This window comes from Panthera tigris, chromosome A2 (genome assembly GCF_018350195.1).
Source record: "Panthera tigris isolate Pti1 chromosome A2, P.tigris_Pti1_mat1.1, whole genome shotgun sequence".
NCBI lineage: Eukaryota > Metazoa > Chordata > Mammalia > Carnivora > Felidae > Panthera > Panthera tigris.
The window spans coordinates 21,761,494-21,782,028 of record NC_056661.1 but is presented as its reverse complement, the minus strand read 5'-3'; the positions used below and the strand labels follow the sequence as shown (position 1 = coordinate 21,782,028).

At 39.1% G+C, this 20,535-nt stretch overlaps 1 protein-coding gene across 4 annotated transcripts in view; it reads left to right on the top strand.

Moving 5' to 3' along the window:
- Positions 1 to 20,535, top strand: part of DCP1A (decapping mRNA 1A) — a 56,756-nt gene that overhangs the window by 2,331 nt on the left and 33,890 nt on the right. For 3 of the 4 annotated variants that reach the window (XM_007081899.3, XM_042979164.1, XM_042979162.1), the window contains one exon: positions 2,141 to 2,268. In XM_007081899.3, the coding sequence (XP_007081961.1) occupies positions 2,141 to 2,268 (128 nt within the window). Of the gene's footprint in view, positions 1 to 345; positions 485 to 2,140; positions 2,269 to 20,535 lie in introns of all 4 variants that reach the window. The other variant, XM_042979163.1, reaches the window with a different exon arrangement.

Sequence of the window (20,535 nt, the reverse complement as noted above, 5' to 3'; positions counted from 1 at the left end):
AGTGTCCTATAAAGTTCAGCGTTGTTGTACATTTGTCTTTGGAACCTTCCTGCTTGTCCCTATTCATCCATTTGTAGCTGTGAGATTCTAACCAAGTTATGTCCCTTCTTTGAGCCTTCCTATGATTCAGAGCTAGTAATGTGTAATTTTAGCTTGAGAGTCATTTAGAAAGCCTGGATTACTCAATTGCACATTTTATATTTTCAACTTTTCTGAGAGGTCATTATGTAAAATAGGATTGGTTTACAAACTACAGCTTTTGTTTTATTAGGCAACTTTTGTGTCCTAACTGTAACTGACAGGAAAGGATAGTCATGAGTCCTTATTTTTCTGGATCTCCCTTAGGTCTTGTTCTGACTGGGGCAGGTTCCTTCCCATGGTTTCTAAAGCAGAGGGATTCAGCAGGAATTATTACTGACATCTGGTCCTCCCCACCTTTTTGTATTAGGAGTTATCTTTTAAGGATTGCCTTTCTCCATTGATGGTAATTAACAAGAATTTGTCAAATATTCTCTAAATTCTGGTGTATGGCTTTGAGATCTTGTCCAAATACACTGATCTTTTTTTTTTTCCTTTGTATGTAAGTGCTTTGATATTACATATTAACTATAGCAGCTCTTTATTCTTTGCCACTTTGTTCCCTGCCCTTCATCTTTCTCCTTTAAAAAAAAAAAAAAAAAAGGCCTTTATCCTTCACCTACTTCATTATTCTTTATTACCTATGTAAATCTCTAGAAACTCATTTGTAGTTAGAGCCTCAGTATCTATGATATTTGGAAAGTACTTTCCTGGCCTTACTGTTACAGAATAGTACAGATCCACTGTTTGTAGAAAATATGAAGTTTAGTATAATAAATGATTTGGTTTAATAATATTCATAGAGGCTTACAGTGTTGATCCTAACAAAAGGAAACCAATGAAACTATTTGGGAAATGTGAGAATATTTTATGTGCCTTGGATTAAGGTATGCCACAGTGTCAGAATATCACTTTGCAGAGACCTTAGTCTAGAAGAAGCCTAGATTTGGGGTCAGAAAACCTAAAGCTGAATTCTAGTCACATTATTTGTGTGACTTTGGACAAAAGCCTTAATCATTCTGAGTTTATTTCCTAATCTGTAGAGTAGTATTCTAAAATCTCTCCCATGTACACAGAGAAATGAATGAGAAACTGTGAAATGTTGTATACATGTGAGGAGTGTCTAAAGGGTCATGTACTGACTCACCCTGATAGGAGAACCAAGGACATTTGTTATTATAGGATTCGAGGCATTTTCTGTCTAACTCAGGAGAACTGTGGAAAGACCTGTTTGGTGTAAGAAACAATCATGATTGTTATGGTTGACAAGTCTACCTAAAGTAGACTATACTAAATACTATATACTATACTAAATACTAAATACTAAATACTATACTCTATACTAAAACCAAGTCTGTACCGTATTTAAAATAAGTGATATTTTTGTTGAGCAAATGTTTATTCAACATCTACTGGCTATCTATCTTGGGATACAACTGCAAAAAAACAAGACAAGAACCCTATTTGTGTGGAGTTTACATTCTAGTGGAGAAAGACAGTAAATATAAAAAATAATAAGTGGTATGGGAAAAAAGAGGTGGGCTGGAGGTATTGAACTTGAGAGCAGGCTGGGAACCTGAGAAAGAGTAGTTCTTAGGTAAGTGTCACTGAGAAAGTGATATTTGAGGAGAAGCTTGCAGGGGGTGAGATAACTAGATTCGGGACGAGTGTTCCAGGCAAGGGTCTTTAGGTAGAAGTGCTCTCCTGTAGGGAAAGTGAAGAGCTCGGTGTGGCTGGAGCAAGAGAACAAGAGGCAGAGGAGAGGAAGGCAAGGAGGACACATACCAGCCAAGGCCCTGGTGGTCTTAGCAAGGCCACCGGCCTTCAGTCTGAGGGACTAAGCCCTTGGAAACTTCTGAGAAGAGGAGGGATATGATCGGTCTTAAATTTTTTGTTTACAATTTTAAGTGCTAACAATATTGTGTAATGCAATAATGTAGTTATTCTTTGAAATGGAAATAAAGAAGTAGATAACATTTCTGTGAATTAAACAGTGACTACAGGGTTGTTTGGTTTTTTTTTGTTGTTGTTTTGTTTTGTTTTGTTTTTTGTCAAATCTAAGGTCAGCCTCACCTTACCATGGTTTTACCATTGTGAATCGACTGAATATGCACAATCTGGTTGAACCAGTGAATAAAGATTTGGAATTTCAGCTCCATGAACCATTTCTTCTGTATAGAAATGCAAGCTGTAAGTATATCTGTCTTATTATGGTTCATATGTTTACAATTAAAATTGAGTGACTTTAGTTTCTATCACACTATTTTTGGATTTGCAAGTTAATAATAAAAAACATAATCTATGCTCTTATGGTTATAAATGAGTCTCTTAGTAAGATCAAGCCTTTTAAATTGAGCTTCTAAAATTGAAACAGTATACACTTTTGTATACAGTAACATTTATATTGTTTTAGTTAAATAAACTATTCCATATAATAGCATTACATTATATTCCTATTGTTTGTTTTATGAAAGTAAGTTTCACCCTTTGTTTTGGTTGTGACATTCAATTATTGGCTGTCCATGCCCCTGAACAACAGAAATAGAACTTAGTTTGAGAGATACAGGATGGGGACTGATACTGATATTTCTATCCCTGAAGCAAGTACTATCTTTTGCCCTGGGAGTGTTATTTTTCAGTCTGTTTATTGAGTGTCTGCTGGGTCCAAATTCTGGGCCACGAGCTGTTGTACTCACTGTTAATGATACAGTAACCTACGTACGGCAGGAAAGCAGTTAAGTCAGCTGTGACTCAGATGCAAGTGGCAGCTACTCAGTTGTAGAGCGACTTCTAGAGACCTTTCAGGCATTTTACAGACTCCTCAGAATGGTTGCATACAGTCCACAAAGCTCTTTCAAGAAGTAAGATACTAAAAAGTAACCTCAATTCCTGTATTTCAGTATGGGTGTTGAAGATATGAGTGTTTGAGGGCAGATGAAAGGCAGTTTGTTTGGCACTGAGTGTAGGCAGATCAGACCTGGTTGTGGTAGCAGAGCGACTGTCACTATCATCCAAGGAGATTGCCAGAGAGATGTTACTTCTCACTTAAAAAGGACAAGTTACTCTTTGGATTTCACTTGACTGGGAGGTAACTAGTATTGAAGGAATGTCTTCAGTGTAAAATAGAAGTAGCTCTGGAAATTAGGCAGCTTTTAATTCCCTGAGTGAGAAAGGATGTTGTTTCAGAGACAGAAGCCCCAAACTCTTCTCCACAGCTCACTTTATGTATCTGAGTGAAATAGAGTCTCTTGATTTTTCAGTGAACTATTTGTCCAGAAAGTTCCTCTCTGAGATTTAATTTCTGGGGACATGCTGGAACTAATGTTAACAGCAGAATTACTTCAGATGGCAGCTTTCTTTGTGCTGAACTTTCTATTAAAGGGAGATTCTGCAGCGAAACACAGATCCAGTTGTTGTTTTTTTTTAAAGGGAAATTGGCTTAATTCTGCTCCTTACTACCTGGAAACTTAATCTAGCTATTGCTTCTAACAAAAGTTTGAAAGTAGTCTGGAAAATTATCAGAGACCCATGGATTTCATAACTATTTAGCATAAGCCTAATGTGAATCATAGTATTTCTTTCACAAGCAAAGGTTCCTGTGGAGTTGAAAGTGCAACATAGCACAAATAGAATTAAATCACGATTAACCAGAATTTCACTAATCAGAGCCTCGGTTATCTGGAAAGGTAGATCAGACTTTTTTTGTGCACATCTAGCAGATACCTGGAGTACAACCTGACGTCACCATAAACTGTGCTGTAACTTTAACCCCACTATAGTATCCTAGATTAATTTGTTGTGATGGTAAGAATTTAAATCATCAGGAGTGTTTATTACGTTAATTAGAATATTCTCAAGCAGAAAGGTACACTAATGCATTTTATTCTAGAAAGATTTTCAACAAGAAGTTGAAACAAAGGTTTCCTTAGTTGAACAGAAAACTCACTTAACCAAAGTTGTCCAACTCCCCAGTTAGTTGAGGCACTGAATTATTTTCTAAGGGCTGTATGATTTCTGGTATTGCTAATTAGAAATGCAAGAGCACATCAGCTTGTTTTCAGACTAGACAAAGGCCTGAAAAGGTCAAGTACAACACTGTGGGTGTATTGGAAACAGTCTACAAGAGGAGCTCGGGGAAGGTATTTAAAGGAACGGCTGTATCAGGGAGAAGTGACAAGGCAGGGTGAAGTGATTCTGGGAGTGTGATGGCCTCTCTTGGGTCTATGTTTTGTCTACCTAGTCTCAAATGTGGAAAATAGTCTTGTCAAGGCTGCAAGCTATTGAGTTGTTAAGGGATTTGTTCTTTAAACAAAAAGTTAATTAGTGTCTGATTGTGTATACAGGTAATTATACCTGATTCTGTGGCTGCTCTTCTGGCATTGTCTTGTGGGAAATAATCACTAAAACACTGACCCGTTTCACTCGTTATACCTTCAGATCCAGCTTCTTTCACTCATGTCAGTTTTTGGAGTTACTAGAAAACTGAGCTCTCATTTTTCCCAGTTCTAAATAAATTGTTTTGTTTTATTTTATTTTTTAGTCTTGATTTATACAACACCCCACCCCCACCCCCACAAGGAAAAGGCAAAATCTTGCAGAGAAAATGCCTACACTAGCCAAGGGCTTAGGTTGGTGATTCTGTTGAATATTCTGGAAGTAGTATATTCTATACTCATCAAAGGGCCTTTTGGCAGTCATGAGACCCCTGTGAGGCTGTGGTGAGGGTTGGGAAGACTGCAGATTCTATAATTGATTAAGCAAAGGTGTCGTTCCTAACACCTTATTTCTGACTCATAGTGAGGAGACAAGAGTCCCAGAGAAGTTAAGAAACTTGCTCAAGAGTCACAAGTTTGTAAGTGACATAGGCAGAATTCAGATCATCAAAGCCCGTGTTCTTTCTGGATGGCTGCAACAATAAAATTACTTAACTTCATCAATCCATGTTCTAGAGCAAGGCTGTCAACTAGAACTCTAATAATGGGAATAATGGAAATGCTCTGTATTGGCCCTATCCCATAGAGCAGCCACCAGCTACCTGTGGCTACTGTTGAGCATTCAAAGTGTGGCTGGTGCTACCAAGACATTTTCTTTTCCTTTTTAGTTTATTTAATTTAACCAATTTGCATGTAAGTAATCATATGTGGCTAGCGGCTACCATAATGGACAGAAGAGATGTAAAGCATGAACCCATGCTCCAAACACACCCTTTTGTTGTGCCATATCTGAATTTAGATTCGATTTTTATGCCTCTCATTTAGTCATTCTTTTTTTTTTTTTTTTTTAATTTTTTTAACGTTTATTTATTTTTGAGACAGAGAGAGACAGAGCATGAGCAGGGGAGGGTCAGAGAGAAAGGGAGACACAGAATCTGAAACAGGCTCCAAGCTCTGAGCTGTCAGCACAGAGCCCGACGCGGGGCTCGAACTCACGGACCGTGAGATCATGACCTGAGCCGAAGTCGGCCGCTTAACCGACTGAGCCACCCAGGCGCCCCTAGTCATTCTTTTTTAAAATTTATATAAGTGATTCCTAGATACAAAGGCTGCAGAAGATATCCCTGAGGGTGGCTTTGCCATGGTAACACTCTTTTGGCATGAAATTTAATTTTCGGAAAAGAATTCTATTCTAGGCTTTGCCATTTTCGGGCTGTAACCTTGAATAAATCATGTAAACCACTGATCTGGCCTGCTTATCTTAAAAGAGCATCATATACATGAAGGTATTTTGTCAGGCACTTATAAATATAAAATATTATAGACTGTGTCTCCATCTTGGACCCAAGCCAAGTGATCTTTTTAAAAAGTGGAAGAGTTGTAGGGATTTTAATATTATCCAGGTTCTCTTATAACGCAGGCCCGTAGTGTCCTTCTTCACATCCCTTCTAACCAGCACCAGGACAAGCTGGAGACTCTGTTTGTCTTTACAGATATTATTTTCGGATGTTATAGGGACCATTACCAGACAGCCTGAGGTATGATAAGTTGAAAATCTATACATGTTAAAAATGAGAAATATTAGAACGTACAAATTTTTTAAAGCTCTCAACAGAAGCAGTTCTGGTCAGTGGGTCACAGTGTTCATTTTGATCAGTATACTGGAACGCAAAGCACCCTCCTGTCTAAAACTTGGGATTGAGGTAGGTGTTTTATTTGTGGACACCTCTTCCTAAAAAACACTAATGATAGTTTGTTTTTTTTTTTAGTTTTTTTTAATGTTTATATATTTTTGAGAAAGAGAATGACAGAGCGTGAGCAGGGGAGGGACAAAGAGAGGGAGACACAGAATCCAAAGCAGGCTCCAGGCTCTGAGCTGTCAGCACAGAGCCCAACGCAGGGCTTGAACTCACAAAGTGTGAGATCATGACCTGAACCGAAGTCAGACGCTTAACCGACTGAGCCACCCAGATGCCCCCAAAACATTGATGATAGTTTTAATTTTTTTTTTTTGATTGGTTGAAGAAACATAGTTTTTTTGCTGTGTAAATATGCGTTACTACTGATCTGCTGATCTTCTGTTCTCATTTGTAAAGAGAATCCATGTTACCAACTGTATTATAAAACCATTCTTTGGAGACTCTGAACTTCCAGGAGTTCCATGGCAGAGGCACATCAAAGTAAATCTCCTTCAACTCCTGTCCAGCAGTATCATGACAGAAAACCTTCCTCCTACAAACATTTAGAATTGCTGTATAAAATATTAAATGCATAGCTTAGGCAAAAAGAGAATAGGGGACATTTCAGTGGCCAGCATCAGAGTGAGAGCTGAGGGCTGAAGTGAGGAGCTTATAAACTGACACTGGCTGCCAGCTGTTAGAGCTTCTTATGTATGGAGCTCTCCTTCAGTAAGAACCCCATTACGGTGACACAGGGCCAGGAGACAAGGCCATGAACTCTTACAGGTGGAGAGGTGGAGCTGAGACACCTTTATATACATACAGCTAGGTCCCCTAATGCGCTACATATTAATGAATCAGAAAGATAGCCCACCAACCAAAGAGGAGGACAAGGCAAGTTTATCTATCTCAGTATGGGCTGTGGTTAGAGGGAAAATGTCTCCCCCTGAAAATTGTGGCCATGAGCCTTCTCTCATACAGGATTTGGGGTTCAGGTTATACCATTCATTTGGTATAATTTCTTACCCAGGCCAAAAACTAACATAAAAATTGATCCTCAGCTGGTGAGTACCCTAGGACACCTGGTAAAAGCAAATGCAAAATTCTTCTAGAGGGACAACCAGATTGCCCGGGGACCTCATTGATAAGCCTCATGGTCTAAAATTACTAACAAGGAGTAATTATCTACAAGGAGATAATTCACAAGGAGTGTGAATTATCTACAGGGAGATAATTCACAATCAGTGAAAGGTAGAACACAACAAACAGGATTAGCCAAACCTTCCCAGGAACTTTAGTTAATGAAATGATCAGAGACGTTAATGGATGTAAATGTCACATGTATAAAATAAAGTGACAGGTAGCTTTGAAAAATAACCAAGTCGAATTCCTAGAACTTAAAATTTTAATTATTGAAATAAACTCTGCCTGGACTCAGCAGTTAATTTGTAACAACAGAAAAGAGAATTGAAGAATAGAAAAGGACATCTGAGGGAATTCTCCAGAATTCATCCAAAAAATGAAAAGAAATGGAAAATGGGACAAAGAGCATAGGCTTGGGAAGTCTAGCATGTAACAGAGAAGAATTTCAGAATATAAAATAGGTTTAAGAGAGACAGTATCTGAAGAGATTACAACTAAGAATTTTCTAGAATCCTTGAAAGACATGAACCTCAGATTCAGGCAGTAAAATAAGGCACCAAGCATAGTAAGTAGAAATACACAAAAAGAAGCAACCAAAGGCTACTTGAGACTAATTACTTACAAAGAGCACCAATTAGACTGACAGCATATTTAGTTGCAGCTCCTGAGTTCGGAAGACAAAGGAATAATGTTTTCAGAGTACTGAGGAAAAAACAGCCCACACTTCAGTAGTTCAGGAGAACAAAATAAAGACATTTTTCAACAAAAACGGAACTTTTGCCTCCAGCAGCCCCTTTCTGAAGGTGCTTCTAAAGCAGTGCTGCCTGGTACAGTAGCCACTAGCTGCACATGGCTGTTGAGCGTTTGAAATGCTCCTAGTGCAACTGAATTCTGAATTGTATTTAATTTGGTTCAGAAATAAAATTGAGTACAGAAGTAAGAAATGAAGTTTACAAACTATAATGAGCAAAGAAAAGGAGGTGAGTCAAAGTAAGCATGGACTGTATAAAACAGTGAAATGACTGACATGAGCAGAGGTGCTAAACAGGTGAAGCAGGATGCTGGGGAGGCTCAGTTGGTTAATCACCCGACTCTTCATTTTTGGCTCAGGTCATGATCTTGCAGTCATGAGATCAAGCCCACCTTGGGCTCTGTGCAGACAGCAGGAAGCCTACTTGGGATTCTCTCCTCTGTCTCATTCTGCCCCTACCCTGCTTGCATGTTTTCTCTCTCTCTCTCTCTCTCTCTCTCTCTCTCTCTCTCTCTCTCTCTCTCTCAAAATAAATAAATATTTTTTAAAAAGGTGAAGCAAAAATACTAGACACTAATAGCTTAAGGTAAAAGCTCTTCAAACCTAAAGCATCCCACGACTCAAGTAAGATTAGATAAATTGATTAACCATAGACTTAAATCAAGCTGTTTGTGTTCAAATGATTCAGGGTAACCACTGCAAAACAAACAGGATGTCTTTTAAACCAGTGCAAACCAGGATGGGGAAAAAGTGAATGAACACCACGGGAAATAGCCCAACATAAAATGACATAAATAAATCAGTAACTAGAACAAAATGTTAAGTGAACTAAACTTGCCAGTTCAAAAAGATTGTAGGACAGGATGAAGATACAGAATTTGTGAGTAAGGCTGTTTTCAAAAAACTTAAAACTCAAAACCTAGAAAGATTGAAAGTAAGGGGATGGAATGCAATCTATCAGGCAACTGTTAACCGAACAGAGCTGCTGCAGCTATGCTAATCATACCTGATAGACTTCAGGTGAAAAACATCAGGGGCTAAAGTTGCCACATAATGAGAAGAGGAATGAATTACCTAGAAGATAAAACCACCCCATATGGGATATCCCATATCCCATACGTATACCTAGTATATGCCAGAAATACATATCAAATGTTAAAAATCCATAATCATAGGGGGAGATTTTAACAGGCCACCTCAGTAATTGACAGATAAAGCAGATGGTTGTGAGTTACTGAAACAGTACAGTTAAACTTGATCTACCGGGCATATAAAGAACCCTGCTTGCATCCAGCAATTCGAGAATTTGCATTTTTTTCAAATACATATTAGAAGTTTATAAAAATAACCATATGTAGGCCTCCCAGCCCAAGAAGTTAAGAAAAAAGAGAAATCTGGGTTAAGTTGGAGGAAAATACAGATGAGTAGCAATTAACTGCAGAACAAAGAAATTTTACTAGAAGGATAGAACGAAATCAACAGCAAAAACTCTCCCCCATAACCTGATTGATCCAACAACAACAAAAAGAGTGGGGATGGGGACAGATCGGGCAATATTAGGAATAATCAATATATTTTTTACATATTGCAACTAAATGTAGGGAACACTTTTTTTTAAAAACAAGAAATCGCTATGAAAAACTTTCTGCCTATATGTTTAAGACTTAGATTGTATGGTTTCTTAAAAGAAGCATAGCATAACAAAACTTATTCAGGAATAAAGAGATCTGAATACACTCAGAAACAATAAAATGTTGGGTCAGTAGTTTAAAATCTTTCCCATCACATCTAAATAAAATGCTAAGAAGAATGTCGTATTCAGTAAGTGGTACGAGGACAGTTACTCTCCATTTAGAGACTGGCCTCTGAAAAAGCAGATATAGGATCTGTACATTTCTGATCTTCTCACAGGACACTTATCTCGACAGTCCACTCTTCTACAGTGAGGAGATCATGATTCTATTACCCACTATTCCTTCAGCAAGCATTTGGCAAGCCCCTGCTACACGCAACTTAGCTTACTACTCTGTTTCTTCTAGAAAACGCTTTCCCTAAGACCAGTGTCAGGAGTCCTTTGATTTCCACTTCTGTGGAAATTTAATTTTGGAATGCCCCAAGACTATTTTCTGTAAACAGGGTTCTGAGCAATTTTTTTTTAATCCAAAATTTGGTATTATATGAATCAACAAAAAAGTAAAAGTAAGCAAAATTGGTTTTTCTCTTTGTTACAGCAAGACAGTCTCCATCGTAACCTGGTTCATTGAAAACATTAAAGTAAAGGTTTGTGGTCCCAATAAGCTCTATAAAGTCAATTCTGGCATTCAGTGATTTCCTTTTGCAAAAACTATTTCGGTATTGTCTTTTACTCTGTTTTTAAACAAACAAGCCGATTATTTAACTCAGACGTACACCTTAATACAGCGATACTTAATGAACATCTGTCATTTACCAAGCACTTTACCAAGTGCTATATATACCATTTCGATTAAAACTATAAGGTACTTTTAAAGAATTTTAGTTATTTTTTTTAATCCTTAGGTTCTGTTGCATTTTCTTAGAAAAATTATAAGCAAGAAGTCATTAAATTGTGTTAGAACTCTACCTTTCTGAAAGGGTCAGAATTCTTAATGAAATATGTTACTATTATCAATCCCAGTGCTATGACTATTACTCCTAAAACAGCTCTGTTAATTAATGGTAAAAATTAATGATTTAAAATCTGTGATTAGAAATATCAGCTATAAACTTTAATGATTAGGCTAGTACTAGTGAAAATCTGATCCATCAGAGACTGTGGAGGAATTTACATGTTTAGGGTTTTTTCCTGGTCATTTTTAGCAGCAACACTGATCCATTAATTAGAAGAAATACACAGTCTAGATTTTGTCTTCTCAGACCTAACTTTATTCCTTCCTTAGACCAATGTATGATGGTGGTTTTAGCCAAAAAAAAAAAAAAAAAAAAAAAGATTATTTTACTTTATGTGTATGTTAGACTTTGCATTTTTTTTTTTTTACTGAAAGATAAACAAGGACAATTATTCACGTTTCCTGCATCCAACACCTCAGGGCATGGATCTCCCACTGAATGACACTTTTCATTTTTTTAAATGTTTTCTATAATCCAAAAGCACTTTTGGAAAAATGAGCAAAGTATGTTGCCCTGTAACCTGCGTAACGACAACAAATCACTGTAACAAGCAAGTGAAAATAAAAACGTTATTGCTATTTAATATTTTTAAGAACTTACCTCCAAAAGCCTGTGAGAAGTACCTCTTTGTTTCCGCTTCACTTACAACTTTTCCTTTATATCGGGCATCAGTCTCTTGATAGAGAGCATTTTTAATTAAAATTAGATCACTAGAAAAGGCAGGGAGATTCATTTCCATAGTGTTGAAAATACAGCTGCCAAATGGAAAGTTTTAGTAGAAGAAACACTGTAATGTGTACTTTTTTTTTTTTTTTTGTCTCTGCTTGCCCTTTCTCAGTTCAAGGGCAAGACTCAGAACAGTAGAGATGGTAGGTGGCTCCTGGCATTTGCACAGATCTTCAGACTCCAAGCACAGTGCAGGAAATGTCCTTGCAAGAGAAGTTTACAATTTGTCAGGTCAAAAAATGTGACTTCTACCTCCAGACTGAAAGAGGAATTTATAAACAATTCCAAAAGCTCCACAGTCCATTCCCTGTGATCTTTGAATGCAGCACAGTGCTTCTCGAGCAGCCTGAAGAAAGGCAGGCGGTATTCGCCATCTGCAGCAGCAGTGCTGTGGTTGGTGTGATTCCGTAATCAGTGGAGGAGAAAGGACCTGTGGCAAGTGCATTAATCTGGCCTTCTGGACAAAGATAAGGAAAGAGCCTTGCTGTTGCCACGTTAGTAGATCGAGGAGGTAGAAACACCATGAAAACATAGAGTGTAACTGAGACCCCAAGGCTGACCTGGTGACGCTGTCAGGTCAGACATTTCAAACGTCTCTGTTGCTCTCTCTGTTGCAGCCACTGTTTGGTGTTCTAATAGAGCCTGTAGTGTTCCAGTGGAGTCTCTAGTAGGGCCTCTGCCAAGTACCTTCTGGTTAACTTTGTAAGTCCGTGAACATTTCAGAATTTCCAAAGCAGATTCATTTAGTGTATCTCACTAAGTACTGGCTTTTCCCCCCCTAAAGCAGAGTTGTCAGGTAAAATGCAATTTTACCTTTGTTTTTTATTGTGGTATTACCATAATTATAAATATTTTAAAAGGTAACCATGCATGCACCATTTATCTCTTTTAGATAATTCATAGTTTCTCTTCTGAGAACTCGCAAAGAAAAGCAACAATTACTTATAGCTAAGTGGCAGAAATGTGTTCTTTATATGTATGTATACAGGTTTTCACCTCTTGTTTACAAAGTGAAGTTCATTGTGGAGGTAAAAATTGAAACAGGGGTGCCTGGGTGGCTCAGTCGGTTGGGCGTCTGACTTCAGGTCGGGTCGGGTCATGATCTCACAGCTCGTGAGTTCTAGCCCTGCGTTGGGCTCTCTGCTGACAGCTCAGAACCTGGAACTTGCTTTGAATTCTGTGGCTCCCTTGCTCTCTGCCCCTCCCCTGGTCGTGCTGTCTTTCTTTCTCTCTCTCTCTCTCTCTCTCTCTCTCTCTCTCTCCCTCTCTCTCTCTCTCTCAAAAGTTAAAAACAAAAAATTTGAAGCAGAGTAACCACTAGAAGATTTGAAGCCACTCTGGAGTAGGCAGAATAAACCTCAAGACTGAGGTTCAGTCCCCTGGAGGGTCCAGGCAGATCTGAGCTACTTACAAAGTCACTACTTCCAGGGATGCTCGGCATCTTTTTTTTTAAACAGAAAGGCATGGAATAAGCATTTGCTACCATTTAAAAATGACACTTTACACAGACACCTGGATTTCTACCTTTCCTTCTTATGACAAAGTGGCTGTATGGCCATACAGCACCTGCATCCCTGTAAGCACTGATAGTCAGGAACTCTGGGTAGGGCATGCCCCCCACAGCCTCACTGATCCCACCACAGCCTCACGGATCCCACCACACCCTGTGTCTCTTAGACTATCATGGGCATTTGCCTTACAACCCTGGTTTGGATGATCTGTTAGTAAATCGGCAGAAAAATACATATATAGCAGAGAAGTTAGGAAAAGGAGAGAAAAGAAGTTCCCTCTTTTCTCACCTACTATTTGAACTGTTTCCCAAAGCCCTAAATGTGGATTTTTGGGAGCACAGAAAACAGGAACTCAGCTCCTTGGAGGCCAGGGACCATGCTTCCCAAGCTTTGTTGTCCCTTCTGATACATAAAAGTGATCATTTCTCTGTGGGACACTGGGGTGAATAGACCACTAGGGGTCGGACAGGTCCAACATTTGGCATACCCATAATCACTTGCAGCGACCCCCAGGGGAAGCTCTGCCTTGGGAGCAGCAAGTACTGTGTGGCAGGAAACTCTAACAGCAGGCGTCAAGCCCTGGTGTGACTCCCCATTTTGTTTTATTTACTTAGAGCTGCCATTATTTAGGAATAGGAAGTCTGTAACTGGAAACGATCAGTTGTAATATTCTTTGGGTTTATTTTCTTAATTTCCCAAAAAAGTTAGTGGTCATTTCATGTATCTGAATCCCATACTAAGAATACAGTGTTTAAAGGGACTATGGAAGTGATATTGCCAGTAAATGGTTTCAGGCTTGATTTACTTTAGAGAGGGGCACTAAATGTGAAAATACTAAACCAAAGAGCGTGCAGAATAACATTTTAAAATTTCCTGACCTATGTCTTTAATCAGTGTTCACTAAATAGACACTGCAATTTTTTTTTATCATTTATTTATTTTTGAGAGATAGAGACAGAGCGTGAGCAGGGGAGGAGCAGAGAGAGAGGGGGAGACACAGATCTGAAGCAGGCTCCAGGCTCTGAGCTGTCAGCACAGAGCCCGACGTGGGGCTCGAACTCCCGGACCGCGAGATTATGACCTGAGCCGAAGTCAAGACACTTAACCAACTGAGCCACCTAGGTGCCCCTAGACACTGCAATTTAAATTTTTTTTTTAATTTTTTAAAAGTGTATTCATTTATTATTTCTGAGAGAGAGAGAGAGAGAGAGAGCGAGCGCACACGGACAGAAGAGGGGCAGAGAGAGAGAGGAAGACACGGAATCCAAAGACACAGAATCCGAAGCAGGCTCCAGGCTCTGAGCTGTCAGCACAGAGCCCACATGGGGCTCAAACTCACGAACCACAAGATCCCACCTGAGCCAAAGTCCGACGCTCAACCGAGCCACCTAGGCGCCCCTGCAATTTAAATTTTAGAAAGTACACTCTCTCTTCTATGTTTGTGTTCATTGGTGTTTTAAGATGTGTGTTCTTTGGCCATAACAGGTAAGCTGCTGAATGCCATTTACCAGCTGCATGTATGGATTCATAGCATTTTCCTGCCTGCCTGTTTGCCACCTACCACAGTTCCTGTCAAAATCCTAGGCCAGCCAGGCTGCGGCCCCACACCCTTTTTCCTGTGTTCTACTTTCCACCTCGGAGCCTTTCTCTTCTCTCTTTCCTTTAATGTCGATGTGGAGCCACCAGGCTAGGCTTATTGTCCTAAAGGAAATGATCTTTCAAGGCAGGGGCATTTGCTGTTTCACTAGCCGGGGCAGGCCACTGTTTACATAATCTATTCCATTCTTACATTACTTTTATAATCAGAAGGATCTTCCTTATGTTTAGAGTAAATGTTTTTGGCCATATTCAAAACACATTTTCTTGTTCTTCCTTCCTGTGTAGAGGATCTTTGTCAGTATCATCTTTAGAAATTTTATAACTCTTAACACCATTGCCAAAAAGCTTTTATCAAACCCCTTTTGTGTTTGGCACCATACTGAGAAAATCTCCAACCTCCTCAGATCCTTTTAGAAAGTAGGTCAGATCTAAATAATAAATGAATCAAAAAGACAGCATGTGCACGAGAGTGATTCCCAGCTCTGTTCTTGTGACATTTCACAGCATCTCAAGAAGTCTCAAGGGATTTTACAAAGCCTCCAAATTAATTTGGATTCTCTTGATCTTGTACATGCCATATACTATTCCAGATGAGAAGCAGAATGAGATGTAACATCAAATCATAACGGGCTGCTGGATCTGCAAACTGCGCTCTCTGGGAAAATGGAAAACTCTTGCTCCTCAGCTTTTTCAGATTTCTCAATATTGGGGCACCTGGTGGTTCAGTCAATTAAGCATCTGACTTCAGCTCAGGTCATGATCCCGCGGTTCGTGAGTTCGAGCCCCGCGTCGGGCTCTGTGCTGACAGCTCAGAGCCTGGAGCCTGCTTTGGATTCTGTGTCTTCCTCTCTCTCTGCCCCGCCCCTACTCGCTCGCTCTCTGTCTCTCAAAAATAAACATTAAAAAAATCTTTAAAATTTCTCAGTATTAACTAATCTAATGGCTTTAATCTTTTGTCAGTCTTGTTTTTCACGATTTTAAAAGAAAGATGCTGTCATTTAAAAAGCAAAGGAAACACTTAATTTTCGATATTCTTTTCTGCATTTTGATGTTTTTCATGGAAGTACAACTTAAAAGTAATTAAATATCCTACCACACTCCCTAACTCTTTGGTGACTTGCCTGTACTGCATGACTTACTTGGGACAGCCGTTAACAGCTGCAAATATGGTGGGGGGTCCAATAGGTAGATAGTTTGCTTTTGTCTTGAGAAAAGGCACTTATAAATCAGGATGCCATCATTATTTGCCACAGCAAAATAATACTATATTGTCAAATCCTTAAATTGCTGTAGTTAATCAAGGAAAATTATGTCGGGATGTTTCAGCAAATGAATTGTTCATGGTATGTGTTGGGCCTTGGAGTGGAAGTTCTCTTGAGGGAAGAATACTTGGCTTTGGCTTGGAGACAGGTCCTCCGTGATCTGAGCTATCTGGTAACTTGTCTGTCTTTCCTCACCAGTGACAGTGACAGGCTCAGGGGCAGCTCTCAGGGCTTTCTTGCCAGTTGCATGCACTGTGCATTTGATATGTTGGCAGACAGAGCTGATTCTTGGATGCGTGTCTGAACCTCTACAGGTCCACTTTTGGCAGAATCGAGTGTGACTCTTATCCCGTACCCATTAAGCTATCGTTATGGCTTCCTTATCTTTATTTCTTCTGCAAACATGCCTTTGAAAGTGTTTGGGTCTCTTTTGGCAGTTTACTTGATAATGTACAAGAGTGGAAGGCGTATGTCTTATTTCTAAATTCTAGAGTATTTCTTCAAGGGAAGAAGAGAGGATATAAGTAAAGCTTTGTCAACGTAAGTTGATAGTTCTGCTGGGTTTATTTTGATTATCCATATGGAATTCTTTCTTAAGAGTTGGGCTTTCAGCCCCCTATGAAAACATTATTAAATGCCCCTGTTCAGCCCAAAGAATGTTCTGAGCCTAATGTATTGCATATCACAAACTTTCTGATCAGTCTAAGTTACATGGGTGTGTCCATCAGAGGGAAACTGGAATCTTGTATTTGGACTCTTGTGTTTCGTGTGTTCTTTAGCCAAGGTTGGAAGAGGCATATTTAAAGAAAGATGGTTGCATGTGCTTGCCATATATGGAGTCTTTTCAAAGCCCAGTCTGATTACTCTATGTAGGAGCAATCCTTAGCCGCGAGGAATAGGAACATAACCAAAGATACTGCGGAAGATACTGCTTATATCTTGTCTATAACAGAGCTTCCTCTGTGTTCCTTGTCAAAGGGATGTCAAAGCTAAATTTAATCTGTTTACTTACATGTAAAATATTCCAAGATTACTTGTTATTCATTAGACATTGATTCTGCTTGAAGCGTTGGTGGTGTTTTATAGTTCTGTGAACAGAAGAGGGGCTGTGAACCTGGATTCCAAACATGGAAAACTCTTCACATCAGGCTGCATGAAGGCTCAGAAAACAAAAGCCAACCTGGTAGTGTGGTAGTTAGTGTGCACAGTCACCTGCAGGACACATAGCCAGACATGGAGCCCAACAGTCAAGGACGGTTTTAGTGAAATTGAAGGGTTTCTCTACCAGAGAACAGGTTAGGAAAAAAATTCACGTTGATGATTTCATTCATGAAATGAAGCCATTCACTCACTGTATCAATGTTTTCACTCCCTTTGCAAGGACAACTGAAAAAAATCCAATTAAACTTTTATTTCTGTCAAAAAAGGAACTTTAAAGTTGTGATTGGCCATGAATGTTTTTGTAGAATATAATGACGTTAATTCAGCATGAATAAAAATTTGCCATTAAAAAGCTTTTGTACACTGAAAACTATAAGACATTAATGAAGGAAGTCGAAGAAAACACAAAGAATTGGGAAAATATTTCATGCTCCTGGATTAGAAGGAGTAATATTGTTAAAATGTCTATACTGCCTTAAGCAATCTACAGATTGAGTGTATTTCGTATCAAAATTGCCATGACGTTTTTCACAGAAATAGAATAAACGATCCTAAAATTTGTATGGAACCACAAAAGACCTCAGATAGCCAAACTTGAGGATGAAGAAAAAATCCAGAGGTATCACAGACCCAGATTTCAAGATAAACTACAGAGCTGTTGTATGCAAAACAGTATGGTACTAGCACAAAAATAGACACATAGATTAGTGAAACAGAAGAGAGTACCCAGCAGTAAACCCACACATATATGGTCGAGCTAATTTCCAACAAGGGAACCAAGAATATACCATGGGGAAAAGACAGTCTGTTCAGTAAATGGTGTTGGGGAAAGTGGACAGCTACCTGCTAGTATCTTATCTTACACCATACACAAAAAATAAATTCGAAATAGATTAAAGACTTGAATGTAAGACCTGATACTGTGAAACCCCTAGAGGAAAACATAGGTGGTAAGCTCCTAGACATCAGTTTTGGCAATGATTTTTTGGATTTGACACCAAAAGCAAAGGCAGAAAAAGCAAAAATAAACAAGTGAGACTATATCAAACTAAAAGCTTTTGCAAAGCAGAGGAAACCTTCAACAAAATAAAAAGGCATCCTACCAAACAAGAGAAAAATGTTTGCAAGTCATATATCTGATATGGGGCTAATATCCAAATTATATAAAGGACTCATGCATCTCAATAGCAAAAGAACAATCTGATTAAAAAGTGGGCAGAAGATTTGAACAGACATTTTTCCAAAGAAGACATACAGATGGCCAACAGGTACATGAAAAGATGCGCCACATCACTAATATCAGGGAAATGCAAATTAAAACCACAATGAGGTTACTCCACACATGTTAGAATGGCTCTTGTCAAAAATACAAGAAATAACAGGGACACCTGGGTGGCTCAGTCAGTTGAGCATCTGACTCTTGATTTCAGCTCAGATCATGATATCATGGTTTGTGATATCAAGCCCGGCATCTGGCTGTGCACTGACAGCACAGACCCTGCTTGGGATTCTCTGTCTTCTGTCTCTGCCCCTTCCATGCTCAAACTCTCTCTCTCTCAAAATAAATAAATAAAACTTTAAAAAAATATATAAGAAACAACAGGTGTTGGAGAGGATGTGGAGAAAAGCAAACCTTCATGCACTGTTGCTAGGACTGTAAATTGGTGCATCTACTACGGAAAACAGTATAGAGATTTCTCAAAAAATTAAAAATGAAACTACCATATGATCTGGCAATTCCACTTCTGAGTATTTATCCAAAAAAAATGTAAACACTAATTTGAAAAGATATATGCACTTCTGTGTTTATTGTAGCGTTATTTACAATAGCCAGAATGTGGATATAACCTAGGAGTCCATCAATGGATGAATGGAAGAAGAAAATGTATATATACACAATGGAATATTATTCAGCCATTAAAAAATTGAAACCTTACGTTTTGCAACAATATAGATGGACCTTGAGGACATCATGCTAAAATGAAGTAGATCAGATAGAAAAAGATAAATATTATATGATCTCACTAATGTGTGGAATCTTTAAGGAAGAAAAAAAAAAAAACAGGATGCCTGGGTGGCTTAGATGGTTAAGTGTCCAACTCTTAATTTCGGCTCAGGTAATGATCTCACAGTTTGTGAGTTCGAGCCCCTCATCAGGTTCTGTGCTGATAGCGCAGAGGCTGCTTGGGATTCTTCCTCTCCCTCTATCTCTCTGCCTGTCTGTGCTCACTCTGTCTCTCTCTCTCTTTCAAAATAAATAAACTTAAAAGCTCATGGATATAAAGAACAGATCGATGGTTGCCTGAGGTGGGGGGAGGGGAGATCAAAAGGTACAAATTTCCAGTTACGAAATGAGTAAGTTATGGGGATGTAATATACAGCATGGTGACTATAATTCTATATTCTGTCATCCTTTTATTGTATGTTTTTTAACTTATTTATACTCTATTTTATGTGTTAGTTTAGTCTATAAGCATAATTAAAGCTCATTAAGTTTTTGTTTTATAAAAAAAATGTGTTCTTTCATGTAATGAGGCAATGGCTGTGTGGTGTCAAGACCACTGGCCTAAGAGTGAGAGTACCTGAGTTCTAGCCACAGTGCCAAGACTGTTTTCTTCTGATTTGTAATAAGCTATTTAGCCTTTCCATGAACCTCAGTTTCCATCCATAAAAGTGCACAGTGAGACTTCTGATCCAAACAAGATGGCCTAGACTTATTTGTCTCTCCTTGCTTCTCCCTGTTAAGTACAACTATAAAACCCAGAAATAACACAAGAGACAATCAGTAGAACTCTGAAAGGTGGAAAGGGGAAGACTCAGAACTGGCAAAACAGCACAGCAACAGGGTCTTACAACCCTGTTGTAACAGGGTTACAGAAGGTGTAACCCTTACAGAAGGTGGGAACCCAGGCCTGGTATTTGCTGACCTCCAACCTAGCAACACAGGACAGGTCAGGTAGGCTCATTCCCCTCCTGGATCAAGTGGTAGTCCTGCCAACAATATCAGGTGAGCCCAGAAAAACTGGCAGAAAGGATTAGAGGAGCCCTGCTGACAATGAGTGGCCACCAGGGGGAGTGCTTTCCCTCCCTCCCACGAAGGGGAGGGAAGGGTGGAGGAGAAGTCACATCACTGGCCGAGTCTGGGAAGCAGTCTTCATCTGTGAAAGTCAGAGGCTCCCTTCCAGGACAGGCACACCAGGTGGCCTAGCCATGGGGAACTCCTCCCACACCTTCAAGATACTTGGCTGAGAGCCGACTAAATTCTTACTTCAAGAAATTATAAAAAGAAGAGCAAATTAAGCTCAAAACATACAGAAGTAAGGAAAGAATGAAGATAAGAGCAGAAGAAATCAATGACATTGAAAATATGAAAAGAGAAAAATTAGTGAAACAATAAGCTGGGTTTTTAGAAAACTTTTAAGTTTATTTTGAGAGAAACAGAGACAACACAAGTGGGGGAGGGGCAAAGAGAGGGAGGGAGAGAGAAAATCTCAAGCAGGCTCCTCACTGTCATTACAGAGCTCCGTGTGGGGCTCAAACCCA